The sequence below is a fragment of the Piliocolobus tephrosceles genome, chromosome 10, assembly GCF_002776525.5.
Source record: "Piliocolobus tephrosceles isolate RC106 chromosome 10, ASM277652v3, whole genome shotgun sequence".
Taxonomy (NCBI): domain Eukaryota; kingdom Metazoa; phylum Chordata; class Mammalia; order Primates; family Cercopithecidae; genus Piliocolobus; species Piliocolobus tephrosceles.
In genome coordinates, this window is record NC_045443.1 from 97,645,039 (window position 1) to 97,657,981 (window position 12,943).

Consider the following 12,943-nt stretch of genomic DNA (forward strand, 5'->3'; position numbering starts at 1 on the left):
AAAAAAAAAAAAAAAAAAAAAAATCTATCTATCTATCTATCTATCTATCTATCTATCTATATCTATATATATCTATATCTATATATATATCTCATCCAAAAAGTAACTAATGTAATACATCAACAGAATAAAAGGCAAAAGCCACATGTTCATCTCAATAGATGCTGAAAAAGCATATGACAAAATCCAATACCTTTTCATGATAAAAACACTCACCAAATTAGAAATAGAAGGGAACTTCCTCAATCTAATAAAAGGTCATCATGTATAAACGTCCCACATTTAATATGATACTTAATGGTGAAAGACTAGACTCTTTTCCTGTTGGCCAAAATCAGAAACCAGACAAGGCTGTCTCCTATTGTTACTTTTTTTTTTTTTTTTGAGACGGAGTCTCACTCTGTTGCCAGACTGGAGTGCAGTGGCACAATCTCAGCTCACTGCAACCTCCATCTCCCAGGTTCAAGTGATTCTCCTGCCTCAGCCTCCCAAGTAGCTGGTGTACCCAGCTAATTTTTGTATTTTCAGCAGAGATGGGGTTTCACCGTGTTGGCCAGGATGGTCTCAATCTCTTGATCTGGTGATCTGCCAGCCTCAGCTTCCCAAAAGTGCTGGGATTACAGGCGTGAGCCACCGCGCCTGGCCTGCTATTGTCACTTCTATTCAACATTGTCTTAGAGGTTCTAACCAGAGCAACTGGGCAAGAAAAACAATAGAAGACATTCAGATTGCAAAGGAAGAAGTAAAATTATCTCTATTAGATATGACCTTGGGTATAGAAAAAAACTAAGGAAACAACTAAAAAACTACTGGAACTAATCAAGTTCAGTGAGGTTGCAGGATACAAAATCAATACACAAAAATAAACTACATTTCTATAATGTGTAATAAAGAATCCACAGATGAAAGAAAACAATTCCATTTAAAATACTGTCAAAAAGAATACAAATAAACTTAACAAAAGAAGCAAAAAACTCACTATACTCTGAAAACTATAAAACATTGTTGAAAGAAATAAATAGATCTAAATAGATGGAAAAAATCCCCACTCTTCATGGATTGGAAGATTTAATGGAAATACTCCCCAAATCTATCTACAGCTTTAACACAATCCCTATCAGAAGTTGAGCTGGCTTCTTTGTAGAAATTATCAAGCTGACTTTAAAATTCATATGGAATTGCAAGGGACCCAAAAGAGTAAAAAAAAATCTTGAAAAGGTACAATAAAGTTGGACGACTCATATGTTCCAATTTTAAAACTTACTTTAAAGGAAGCTGGTAATCAAGACAGTGCGGTAGTACCAAAGACAGACATACAGACAAGTGGAATAGAATTGAGAATCCAGAAACAAACCTATGTGTCTTTAATCCTTACCCATATTCAAATTGATACATTTGAGTTAAAGAGCTAAATTTAATGGATAATTCTATAAAATTCTTAAAAGAAAACATGAGAAAATCATAATGACTTCAGATTTGGCCATGGATTCTTATACAGGACATCCAAAGCACAGGCAACAAAAGAAAACAGAAAAATTGAACACTGTTGTCTTAAGAAATTGCCACAGCCACCCCAACCTTCAGCAACCATGGCTGTCATCAGTCAGCAGCCATCAACCTTGAGGCATGAGCGAAAAGATTATGACTCACTGAAGGTTTAGATGATCATCACTGAAGGTTTAGATGATCATTAGCATTTTTTAGCAATCAAATTTGTTTGTTTTTTGAGAGGGATTCTTGCTCTCGTCCAGGCTGGAGTGCAGTGGCATGATCTCAGCTCACTGTAACCTCCACCTCCTGGATTCAAGCGATTCTCCTGCCTCAGCCTCCCGAGTAGCTGGGACTACAGATGTGCGCCAACACACCCAGCTAATTTTTGTATTTTTAGCAGACAGGGATTTCCCATGTTGGCCAGGCTGGTCTTGAACTCTCGACCTTAGGTGATCTATCCACCTCAGCCTCCCAAAGTGCTGAGATTACAGTCATGAGCCACCATGCCCAGACAGAAATCAAGTATTTTTAAACTAAGCTATGTACATTTTTTAGACATAATAGTGTAAACATGACTTTCATATGCACTGGTAAACCGAAAAATTTGTATGACTTGCTTTATTGTGATACTCACTTTATTGTGGCAGTCTGGAATCCAATCTGCAATATATTTAAAGTATGCCTGTATAAGGAAGAAGTTCAGCTTCCTTCATGTGGCTATCTAGTCATTCCATCACCACTTGTGAAAAGGCTGTTCTTTCCCTCATTGAATTGTTTTGCCAGACTTGCCAAAGATCAATTAATGTAAGAGTTTATCTCTGGACTCTCAATTCAATTCATTCCAATTATCTTTCACCAAGCACCTTTTCTACTCAATCAGCTAGAGAGCATTTCTAGTTTATAATTATAAAAGCTGATTAGTACTGCTATTTTCAAATGTTTCAGAGATTACTGATTTCAAATGTTTCAGAATTGTTGAATATCTTGTATTTTCCTATTTTCTTGTTTATGTTTATCCCATTTTCTTGCCTATGAATGCTGTTTCTATTTGCCATAGCCAACCTCTAGTGACTATGAGAAAGGAAAGGCTGCTCTACTGGGTGAGATACACCAAGTATGTTAACTGAATAGGGAATCATTCCCTTCCTGGGGGCTTAGCAGCTGCATAATCTACCCTCAATATTTTAGTCTATATGCAAATCCTACTGAAGCCTACTACTGGGCACGGGCACGGGAAAGGATCCCAAAAAGGAATGCCCATATTATTTATGCTATTGCCTCAGGGGCTCATTCTAACCTCAGTATCTTGTTGGGGAGATTCCTCCTATTTTTGAGGAGGAACTTCAGTCGTGTAGTCCTCTTGGATTCTTTTGGTCCTGTTTCTCACTGCTTCCCAGGGAAGAAGGTATGATTTATCTGATTGATGAGTTTTTTTTTTTAAAGAACTATATATATGTAGTTCAGTCTCTTGCTCTGGTATATGCTGTACCTCCTGCCAAGAGGGTGCATTCTTTTCTGTTTTTTTTTTTTTTTTTTACAAGACAGACCTGAATTTTTGGGAGCTAAAAGATTTGGGAAAGAGAGCCAGGCAGAGTCTTCTCACAGACCTAAGCTATCCTCTCCACCTGAGCAATTATCAGTAATAGAGCTACCATTTTGATCTTCGTTGGCCTTTCTCCTATGTCTGTCTCCACTTGTTTCCAAACTACAGAGGACAGGACTCTTTAAGAGTCTCCCACAAACTGTTCCTACATCTGCAATTGTCCTCTCCTTTCTTCTGTAGCATTGTTAATAACTTTATTCTTTAGTTGACATGTTTTCTGTCATTTCATGAGGTTTTTGATAGGAGATGAAACAGATGTACATGTCATTCTTTCAACTAGCTACTAAAATAGTGAAGCCCAGAACACATAGATCTACTGACTCATGCTCTTTCCACTACTCACTACCTTAAAAGACACAGACCTTACATTAGCGACCTTAAAAATTTTGTTAGAGTGGGGATACTAACATTAAAGGTGAACTAAGTACATAGACAATATACCGCAAGTAACTAACGTACAGAAAAGTGCCAAAAGAAGTGGAAGAACTCACATCAGATTATAAAGAAAGTGTCACTATACAAGGATGCCCTCTCTCATCACTCCTATTCAACACAGTATTGGAAGCTCTGGCCAGGGCAATCAGGCAAGAGAAAGAAATAAAGGGTATTCAAGTAGGAAAAGAGGAAGTCAAATTGTCTCTGTTTGCAGATGACATGATTGTATATTTAGAAAACCCCGTCGTCTCAAACCAAAATCTCCTTAAGCTGATAAGCAACTTCAGCACAGCCTCAGGATACAAAATGAACGTGCAAAAATCACAAGCATTTCTATACACCATTAACAGACAGACAGAGAGCCAAATCATGAGTGAACTCCCACTCACAATTACTAAAAAGAGAACAAAATACCTAGAAATACAACTTAAAGGGATGTGAAGGACCTCTTCAAGGAGAACTACAAACCACTGCTCAACGAAATAAAAGAGGACACATTGGGAGGCCGAGGAGGGTGGATCACGAGGTCGGGAGATCAAGACCATCCTGGCTAACATGGTGAAACCCCATCTCTACTAAATATACAAAAAATTAGCTGGGCGAGGTGGCAGGTGCCTGTAGTCCCAGCTAGAGCAAGACTCCGTCTCAAAAAAAAAAAAAAAAAAGAGGGCACAAACAAATGGAAGAATATTTCATGCTCATGGATAGTAAGAATCAGTATCATGAAAATGGCGATACTGCCCAAGTTAATTTATAGATTCAAAGCTATCCCCATCAAGCTACCACTGACTTTCTTCACAGAATTGGAAAAAACTACTTTAAATTTCATATGAAACCAAAAAAGAACCCACAGAGCCAAGACAATCCTAAGCCAAAAGAACAAAGCTGGAGGCATCATGCTACCTGACTTCAAACTATACTACAAGGCTACATTAACCAAAACAGCATGCTACTGGTACCAAAACAGATACACAGATCAGTGGAACAGAACAGAGGCCTGAGAAATAACACCACACATCCACAACCATCTGATCTCTGACAAACCTGACAAAAGCAAGAAATGGGGAAAGGATTCGCTATTTAATAAATGGTGCTGGGAAAACTGGCTAGCCATATGTAGAAAGCTGAAACTGGATCCCTTCCTTACCCCTTACACAAAAATTAACTGAAGATGGATTAAAGACTTAAATGTAAGACCTAAAATCATAAAAACCCAATTAGAAAACCTAGGCAATACCATTCAGGACATAGGCATGGGCAAAGACTTCATGACTAAAATATCAAAAGCAATGGCAACAAAAGCCAAAATTGCCAAATGGGATCTAATTAAACTGAAGAGCTTCTGCACAGCAAAAGAAACTATCATCAGAGTGAATAGGCAACCTATAGAATGGGAGATAATTTTTGCAATGTATCCATCTGACAAAGGGCTAATATTCAGAAACTACAAAGAACTTAAAACAAATTTACAAGGAAAAAACAAACAACACCATCAAAAAGTGGGCAAAGGATAGGAACAGACACTTCTCAAAAGAAGATGTTTATGCAGCCAACAGACATATGAAAAAATGTTCATCATCACTGGTCATCAGAAAAATGCAAATCAAAACCACAATGAGATACCATCTCATGCCAGTTAGAATGGCTATCACTAAAAAGTCAGGAAACAACAGATGCTGGAGAGGATGTGGAGAAATAGCGCTTTTACACTGTTTGTGGGAGTGTAAATTAGTTCAACTGTTGTGGAAGACAGTGTGGTGATTCCTCAAGGATCTAGAACTAGAATTACCATTTGACCCAGTGATCCCATTACTGGGTATATACCCAAAGGATTATAAATCATGCTATTATAAAGACACATGCATATGTATGCTTCTTGCGGCATTATTCACAATAGCAAAGACTTGGAACCAACCCAAATGTCCATCAATGACAGACTGGATTAAGAAAATGTGGCACATATACACCACAGAATACTATGCAGCCGTAAAAAAGGATGAGTTCATGTCCTTTGCAGGGACATGGATGATGCTAGAAACCATCATTCTAAGCAAGCTATCACAAGGACAGAAAACCAAACACTGCATGTTCTCACTTGTAGGTGGGAACTGAACAATGAGATCACTTGAACACAGGGCAGGGAACATCACACACCGGGGCCTGTTGGGGGGTGGGGGCTGGGGGAGGGATAGCATTAGGAGAAATACCTAATGTAAATGACGAGTTGATGGGTGCAGCAAACCAACATGGCACACGTACACCTACATAACAAACCTGCACGTTGGGTACATGTACCCTAGAACTTACAGTATAATAATAATATTAATAAAAAGAAAGTGTCAGTATAAAGAAGAAAGTTGAGAGAACAATGGAAGGATGAATGAAATCCACATAGTGATGAGCAATTCCAATGAGAAATAACAAGGCAAGTAAGAACGCAGAGATGTCCGGGCGACAGAGCAAGACTCCGCCTCAAAAAAAAAAAAAAAAAAAAAAAAAGAATGCAGAGATGTGCAAAGTGCAGAGAAGTGCAAGGTAAGTTCCATTATAAGAAGTAAAAGTAGGAAATAAAGCTAAGAAAGAGATCAATGGAAAGACACGAGTAAGATCAAGAGATGTGTAAGATCCTGAAGGCCTCTCTCACTTTCTACAATATTCAAAACACATTTGTACAACCGGTACTAAACCAACTATATGTGAGGTTTTTTCCAGGGTAGAGGCTGGTATACGTATAGAGGATACTTTATTACGATGTACTGAAGGCGTCCGTCAATCTTCCACTACTATGTATGTATATATATAAAAGAAATATAAGTGAAAAGAAACAATCAGTATGTAAATAATTTAACTTTGAAATTTGAGTAGGTGCTCATTTAAATGGGTTTTCATCAGCTTGGCGCAGTGGCTGGCCTGTCATCCCAGGACTTTGGGAGCCTGAGGCAGGTGGATCACCTGAGGTCAGGAGTTTGAGACCAGCCTGGCCAACATGCAAAACTCCATCTCTACTAAAATTTTTTTTTATACTAAAAATATAAAAATTAGCTGGGCATGGTGACAGGCACCTGTAATCCCAGCTACTCAGGAGGCTTAGGCAGGAGAATCACTCAAACCAGCGAGGCAGAGGTTGCAGTAGGCCAAGATCGCGTCATTGCACTTCAGCCTGGGCGACAAGAACGAAACTCCGTATCATAAATAAACAAACAGTTTTTCATATATACCTCTGATATGAAAAGAGCCATCGTCACTTCTCTCTACCACAAGATGATCAATATGTACAGTTACAGGAGCTGGTTCAAGGGATACTGTACTACTCCGGGGACTGTCATCCTACAGGAAAGAAAAATAACATTGCCATTCAGTGGGTCATATTTTTAATGAGTTAAAGATAACACATGTATCTTTATATGTTTCAGCTGATACAGTGAGAAAACTGCCTGTTACATTTTGACATTTCCTCATTTCCAAAACAGATCTCTACATCATTTACCAAAAAAGACAAAATCATTTTAATAAATGCTGATAGAACATATATTATAGAAAAGGCACATTCTTAGACATGAATGAAAGTCCAGATAGGCAAAAAGAACATGAAAATATAAAATTATTTATTAACATACTTTTAAATTTATTTTTGTGTTAGAAACTTGTATCTTCATTGGCATTACTGTTGCAACAGTTTCATCTTCCAAAAAATGTTGAATATTCATAAGAGAAGATGTAAGAAACTCAGTGCTGAAGTTTTCTATGTGGCACTGCAGAAATCCATTTTTTTCTGCAAGTAAAGAGTGTATTACAGCACCAGGACCACTTTCAAACCTCAGAGAAATCTCAGGAGAGGATTTGGAATGAATTACAGCTTTCTGATCGGAACCTAAGGAAAATGAACATACAAAAATGTTTGTAGCATTATTCAATAATATTACAATTATGTGCCATGTGGTACATTAAAATAATACTAGTCTTACTATTCACCCCTAGTTTAAGTGATATTCTATAGTACATATACAATATACGTACACACACTAATTTCAACATTTTAAGGCAACTTTCTACTACAATAATGTTGATTTTTCTGTATTTTCTGTTTTTTTGATAACAAGAAAAATATGTCATGATAGAACTCAGGTGTGATACATGCCTCAGATACTTAGTATGTGTTTCATTGTGTACCTAAGTATACATTCAAATGTTGGCTGTGAAGCAGAAATAAGTCAGACATTTAAAGTGACTCTTAAGCCATTTCTCAAGAAGTTAACAAAGCCTGAGGTTTTGCACCTTCCTCATTAAATTGGGTCCTTAAATAACAGAAAAGTAAACAGAGAAGACCTCATTAAACTGTTTCTATTAGAAGGCAGATCGAAAACTGAAATTAAGCGAAGAGAGAGAGAAAGTGTGTGTATGTGTGTGTGTGTGTGTAAAATTACATTTACTTATGCCTGGACCCTATCCCCCCAAAAAAATTTATAGATGGTATAGACAGGTATAAACACATAGTTTAAAAACAAAGTTTAAAATTCCAATAATAAAATACCTAACTTAAAAAACATAAGCTCCTAGTGAAACCACTGAAGTAAATTACTTGTAAACTCACACTCAGGGTAACTATTTTGCTTATTTATTTTATGTTACTTGGTTCCAAAATGAATAAGAGGCAATATGGACATGGTATAATCTGATAAAAAAATGAGGAGACAAGGAAAAAAGGAAGGATGGAAGGGAAAAGGGAAAGGTAGTTGCTAAGATTAATAACCCAAAATGCATTATTTAAATTCCTATACCAAAAGGTAGACCAAAAATGAGCTCTCTAGCAAAAAAGATAAAAATATGATAGCTTCAGAATTCATATAACCTTTAAGATAAAAACAAACTCGTTCTGGAAAGGCAAAGCTGTTTCAGTTTCTGAGGTATGAAAGTTATTTATCCCATGGGTCCTCATAAGAAGACTGCTATATCAATTCATGATGGATTTTTAAAAATTCATAATGAGAAGGTATTTTATTTTTCTTCAGCATGGGTGTGACTAGTCTTCAACAGGTCAAATGTATGCATATTTGTGAAAGGGGGAGATTTGCAAGAAATTAAAGATGTGTGTATTTATTTACACCAAGGATAGGTCTCCATTCACAATTCCAGGTAGAGAGGTGCTCTTGAAGCTTGTATTCCAGGTACAGAAGTATACTTAATTAGTGTTATTACTACTTATTAACATTCCAGAAAATAATGCAAGAGTTCAAATGTAACTCCAAAGATGTATATATTTCAAAATTCAAATATTTTTATTTTTTAAAATAGAAGGTAAAAGAAACAGCCATAAATTGGTAATGGTTAGTGTTCTTTCCCATAGCAAGAAAAACAAGAGTGAGCTTGCTGAACAAGAGAACTTGCCAACAAACAACTTGATTAATGTGATTTTATTTTGCCTTTTTATCTGTCTAGATCTACACACATACACATTCTCATTCCATGGAGTAAAGCCAGGAATAATTTCAAACAAAATGAGTTTTTTGGAGACGAAATAAAACAAAACAAAAATTTTCTTTGTCAAAGTCACTCCTCCCTGCTACCCCCCTGCTACCCTTTATGCCATGGAACTATTACACTATGTCTTCCTATTGAAGCTCCTCACACTGTAGAAAAAACCACAAACTACAAATAATAATTATTATAATAAGTAAATGTAATTTTCCTTGAATTCAATTATAGCCAAGATAGGATTGCTGGTGAGACATATATAAAAGTTAAAACATATTAAACCATTGCATATGAAAAGTAGTTAATAAAAAGAAAAAAAAAACTCACCAACTGGACGATTACAAAGGTAATGCCGAAGGCTGATATTGCCTAACTGGTCTGGTGTCACCTGGTTCACTTGAAGACAGATTTCTGTATCTTCCCCTCGGATGTCAATTTCTCCATTAACACCAGTAATTTTAAATACCACAACGGACATCTATTAATGATTGCATAAATAATATTAGTATGCCAAGCAGTTCAAAACAAAATTTAAGAAATAATATAGGAAACTACCGTTACCCTCTAAAAATACAACTATGACCTACCAGACCAAAAATATACTTGTGATCTACAGAAAACAGTTGTTACATTATAGTGAAAACCTTTCATTTATTTATTATTAAATTAGGTCACAAGGATTGTAAAATGATTTTCATTAAAAGCTAGACAAAATATATTTTTCAAGTCTTTCACTACATCAGGAGGGCTTAAAAGAAACCATTAGCTTGGGCAACACAGTGAGACCCTGTATCTACAAAAAAATTTAAAACAGCCAGGTGTGGTGGTGTGCACCTGGTCCCAGCTACTAGGGAGGCTGGGGCAGGAAGATCACTTAGGCCCAGGAATTCACGGCTGCAGTAGGCTATGGACACATCTCTGTACTCCAGCCTGGGCAACAGAGTGAGATTCTGTCTTTAAAAATATTAAAATAAAAAACATAAAAGGCAAGACAGAAAAAAGAAAGAGCCTCCACTCCTCAATCTGATAAAACAAATTTAGAAAAGTAAAATCAAAGGAAAAACAATTGACTGGGGGGAAGCATTTTCAAGAACAAAAGCCGCAAAATGAATTGCCCACCATCTAAAAATTCATGTTATATTGAGTTTCTCAAAATATATACATGTCAAATATGAAATAAAACTGGTGGCATTTATCTTCATAGAATCTCTCTGAAATTATCTGAAATGTTTATTACCAGGTCATCATGATTTTCCTGAGCACCCTCTGAATTTGTACTGATGGCATCTGGAGAAGTTTCACCATAATTCTGTAGGTTTGCACCAGTATTCACACTTTCTGCTGTGCCCCTGTAATTTGTAGTTGAGTTCTTTTTATTTCCTGAAACAATACAAAAGTAAATTAATAAATTCAAATCAGTTTTACACATCATCTAACACTGCATGTTTATTTAACAAAAAAGGACTATCCCTTCAACTGTTTCCTCTTTTTTTTTTTTTTGAGACGTAGTCTCGCTCTGTTGCCCAGGCTGTAGTGCAGTTGCGTGATCTCGGCTCACTGCAAGCTCTACCTCCCGGGTTCACGCCATTCTCCTGCCTCAGCCTCCCGAGTAGCTGGGACTACAGGCGCCCGCCACCACGCCCGGCTAATTTTTTGTATTTTTAATAGAGACAGGGTTTCACCGTGTTTGCCAGGATGGTCTCCATCTCCTGACCTCGTGATCCGCCCGCCTTGGCCTCCCAAAGTGCTGGGATTACAGGCGTGAGCCACTGCGCCCGGCCCCTTCAATTCTTTCTCAAGCATTGCCTCCTTTAAAAAATGGACCAAGAAAAATTAGATTGTAATTAGTTATCAAACAATTAATGTGCTATAATTCAATTTCTCCAACTATCTGTGGTAAAAGACAATTAAAAAAAAATTCGGTAGCCATTACAGATCAATACTTTTAAAAAATACCATAAAAATGAATTAATAAAAAAATTAGGTAAGAAAACCTAAAGACATACAAAACATAAGTCTCAATTTATTATTATATTTACTACTCTGTAATCAGCTTCTAACATAGTGCTTGGCAATGTGGTAGGTGCTCAACAAATTATTAAATGGCCCAGGGAGAAGATACCTGTGAATACTATTGTGGTATGAGGGACTAATAAAGGCATTTCATAAGGGGTTCCTAACATCATCAGGGGTTAAGAGAACATCTGTGATAAAACAGTATTTCTGCTAAAGTGAACAAGCCTGGGTGCAGTGGCTCACACCTGTGTAATCCCAGCACTTTGGTGAGAGGATCACTTGAGCCCAGGAGTTCAAGACCAGCCTGGGCAACACAGCAAAACCCCATCTCTACCAAAAATACAAAAAATTAGCCAGACGTAGCGGCACTTGCCTATGGTCTCAGCTACTCAGGAGGCTAAGGCAGAGGACCACGTGAGTCCGGGAGGTAGAGATTGAGGTGAGCCAAGATCACACCACTGCACTGAACTCTAGCCTGGATGACAGAGTGAGACCCCATCTCAAAAAAAAAAAAAAAAAGATTCCCTCAAAAAAAAATTTTTTTTTTTTTTGAGACAGTGTCTCACTCTTTTGGCCAGACTGGAGTATAGTGGCACGATCTCAGCTCACTGCAACCTCCACCTGCCTCAGCCTCCCAAGTATCTGGGATTACAGGAACGCACCACCATGCCTGGCTAATTTTTGTATTTTAAGTAAAGATGGGGTTTCACTATGTTAATCACGGTGGTCTCGAACTCCTGACCTCAAGTGATCTGCCTGCCTTGGCCTCCCACAGTGCTGGGATTACAGGCGTGAGCCACTGTGCCTGGCCCCCTTTAAAAAAATTTTTTTTTTTTTAATTTACATGGAAAAGAATAATTGCAAGGAGAGCAAAGAATAATTGCAAGGAGAGTGGATAAAATAATGAGCGGGAAAAATAAAGCCAAGAGTTATCCTTAACAACTCTAATTAAAAGTAAAAATAATAAAATAAACAGAATGAAAAAGAGCATTCCAGAAACAGGTACAACAGACTGAGATGGAAAAGTTTATCACAGTAAAGAAAGTGAGAGAAAGACTGAAATAAACTATGATCCATCTGAAGTATAATGAGCACATGGGAAAACATCCGAAAAGGTAAGCTGGGGCCACATCACACAGAGGATTGTCAGTAATATTAAGAATTTTAACTTAATAGCCTTAAACCAATTACAAGTTATCAGCAGTACAGTGGAAAATGACATGATCAAATCTGTGGGGTTTTTTTTCTCTCCTTTTTTTTTTTAAAAAAAGACAGAGTCTTGCTCTGTCGCCTAGGCTGGAGTGTCGCCTAGGCTGGAGTGCCGTGGTGCGATCTCGGCTCACTGCAGCCTCTGCCTCCAGGGTTCAAGCGATTCTCCTGCCTCAGCCTCCTAAGTAGCTGGGACTACAGGTATGTGCCACTATGTCTGGCTAATTTTTTGTAGTTTTAGTAAAGACCGGTTCTCACCATGTTAGCCAGGATGGTCTCCACCTCCTGACTTTGTGATCAGCCCACCTCGGCCTCCCAAAATGCTGGGATTATAGGTGTGAACCACCATGCTCGGCCAAATTTGTGTTTTTTAAAGGAGTATTTTGCCTGGCCAGGAACAGCGGCTCACGCCTGAAATCCCAGCACTTTGGGAGGCCGTGGCGGGTGGATCACCTGAGGTCAGGAGTTCAAGACCAGCCTGGCCAACATGGTAAAACCCCATCTTGACTAAAAATACAAAAATTAGCTGGGTGTGGTGGCACACACCTGTAATCCCAGCTATTTCGGAGGCTGAGGAGGCAGAAGAATCACTTGAACCCAGGAGGCAGAGGTTGCAGTGAGCCGAAATCACACCACCACACTCCAACCTGGGCGATAGAGACTTGGTATAAAAAATATATATATATTTTGGCTATAGAATAAAGTATGAACTGTAAA

General features: G+C 37.8%; 1 protein-coding gene across 2 annotated transcripts in view; it reads right to left on the reverse strand.

Annotated features, from left to right (window-relative positions):
• UHRF1BP1L (UHRF1 binding protein 1 like) overlaps positions 1–12,943 on the reverse strand; it is a 111,084-nt gene that overhangs the window by 4,340 nt on the left and 93,801 nt on the right. For both annotated transcript variants that reach the window (XM_023184422.2, XM_023184505.2), the window contains 4 exons: positions 10,239–10,381; positions 9,329–9,479; positions 7,147–7,400; positions 6,748–6,856 (listed from right to left, as the gene is read on the reverse strand). In XM_023184422.2, coding sequence (XP_023040190.1) covers positions 6,748–6,856; positions 7,147–7,400; positions 9,329–9,479; positions 10,239–10,381 — 657 coding nt within the window. The remainder of the gene's footprint in view (positions 1–6,747; positions 6,857–7,146; positions 7,401–9,328; positions 9,480–10,238; positions 10,382–12,943) is intronic.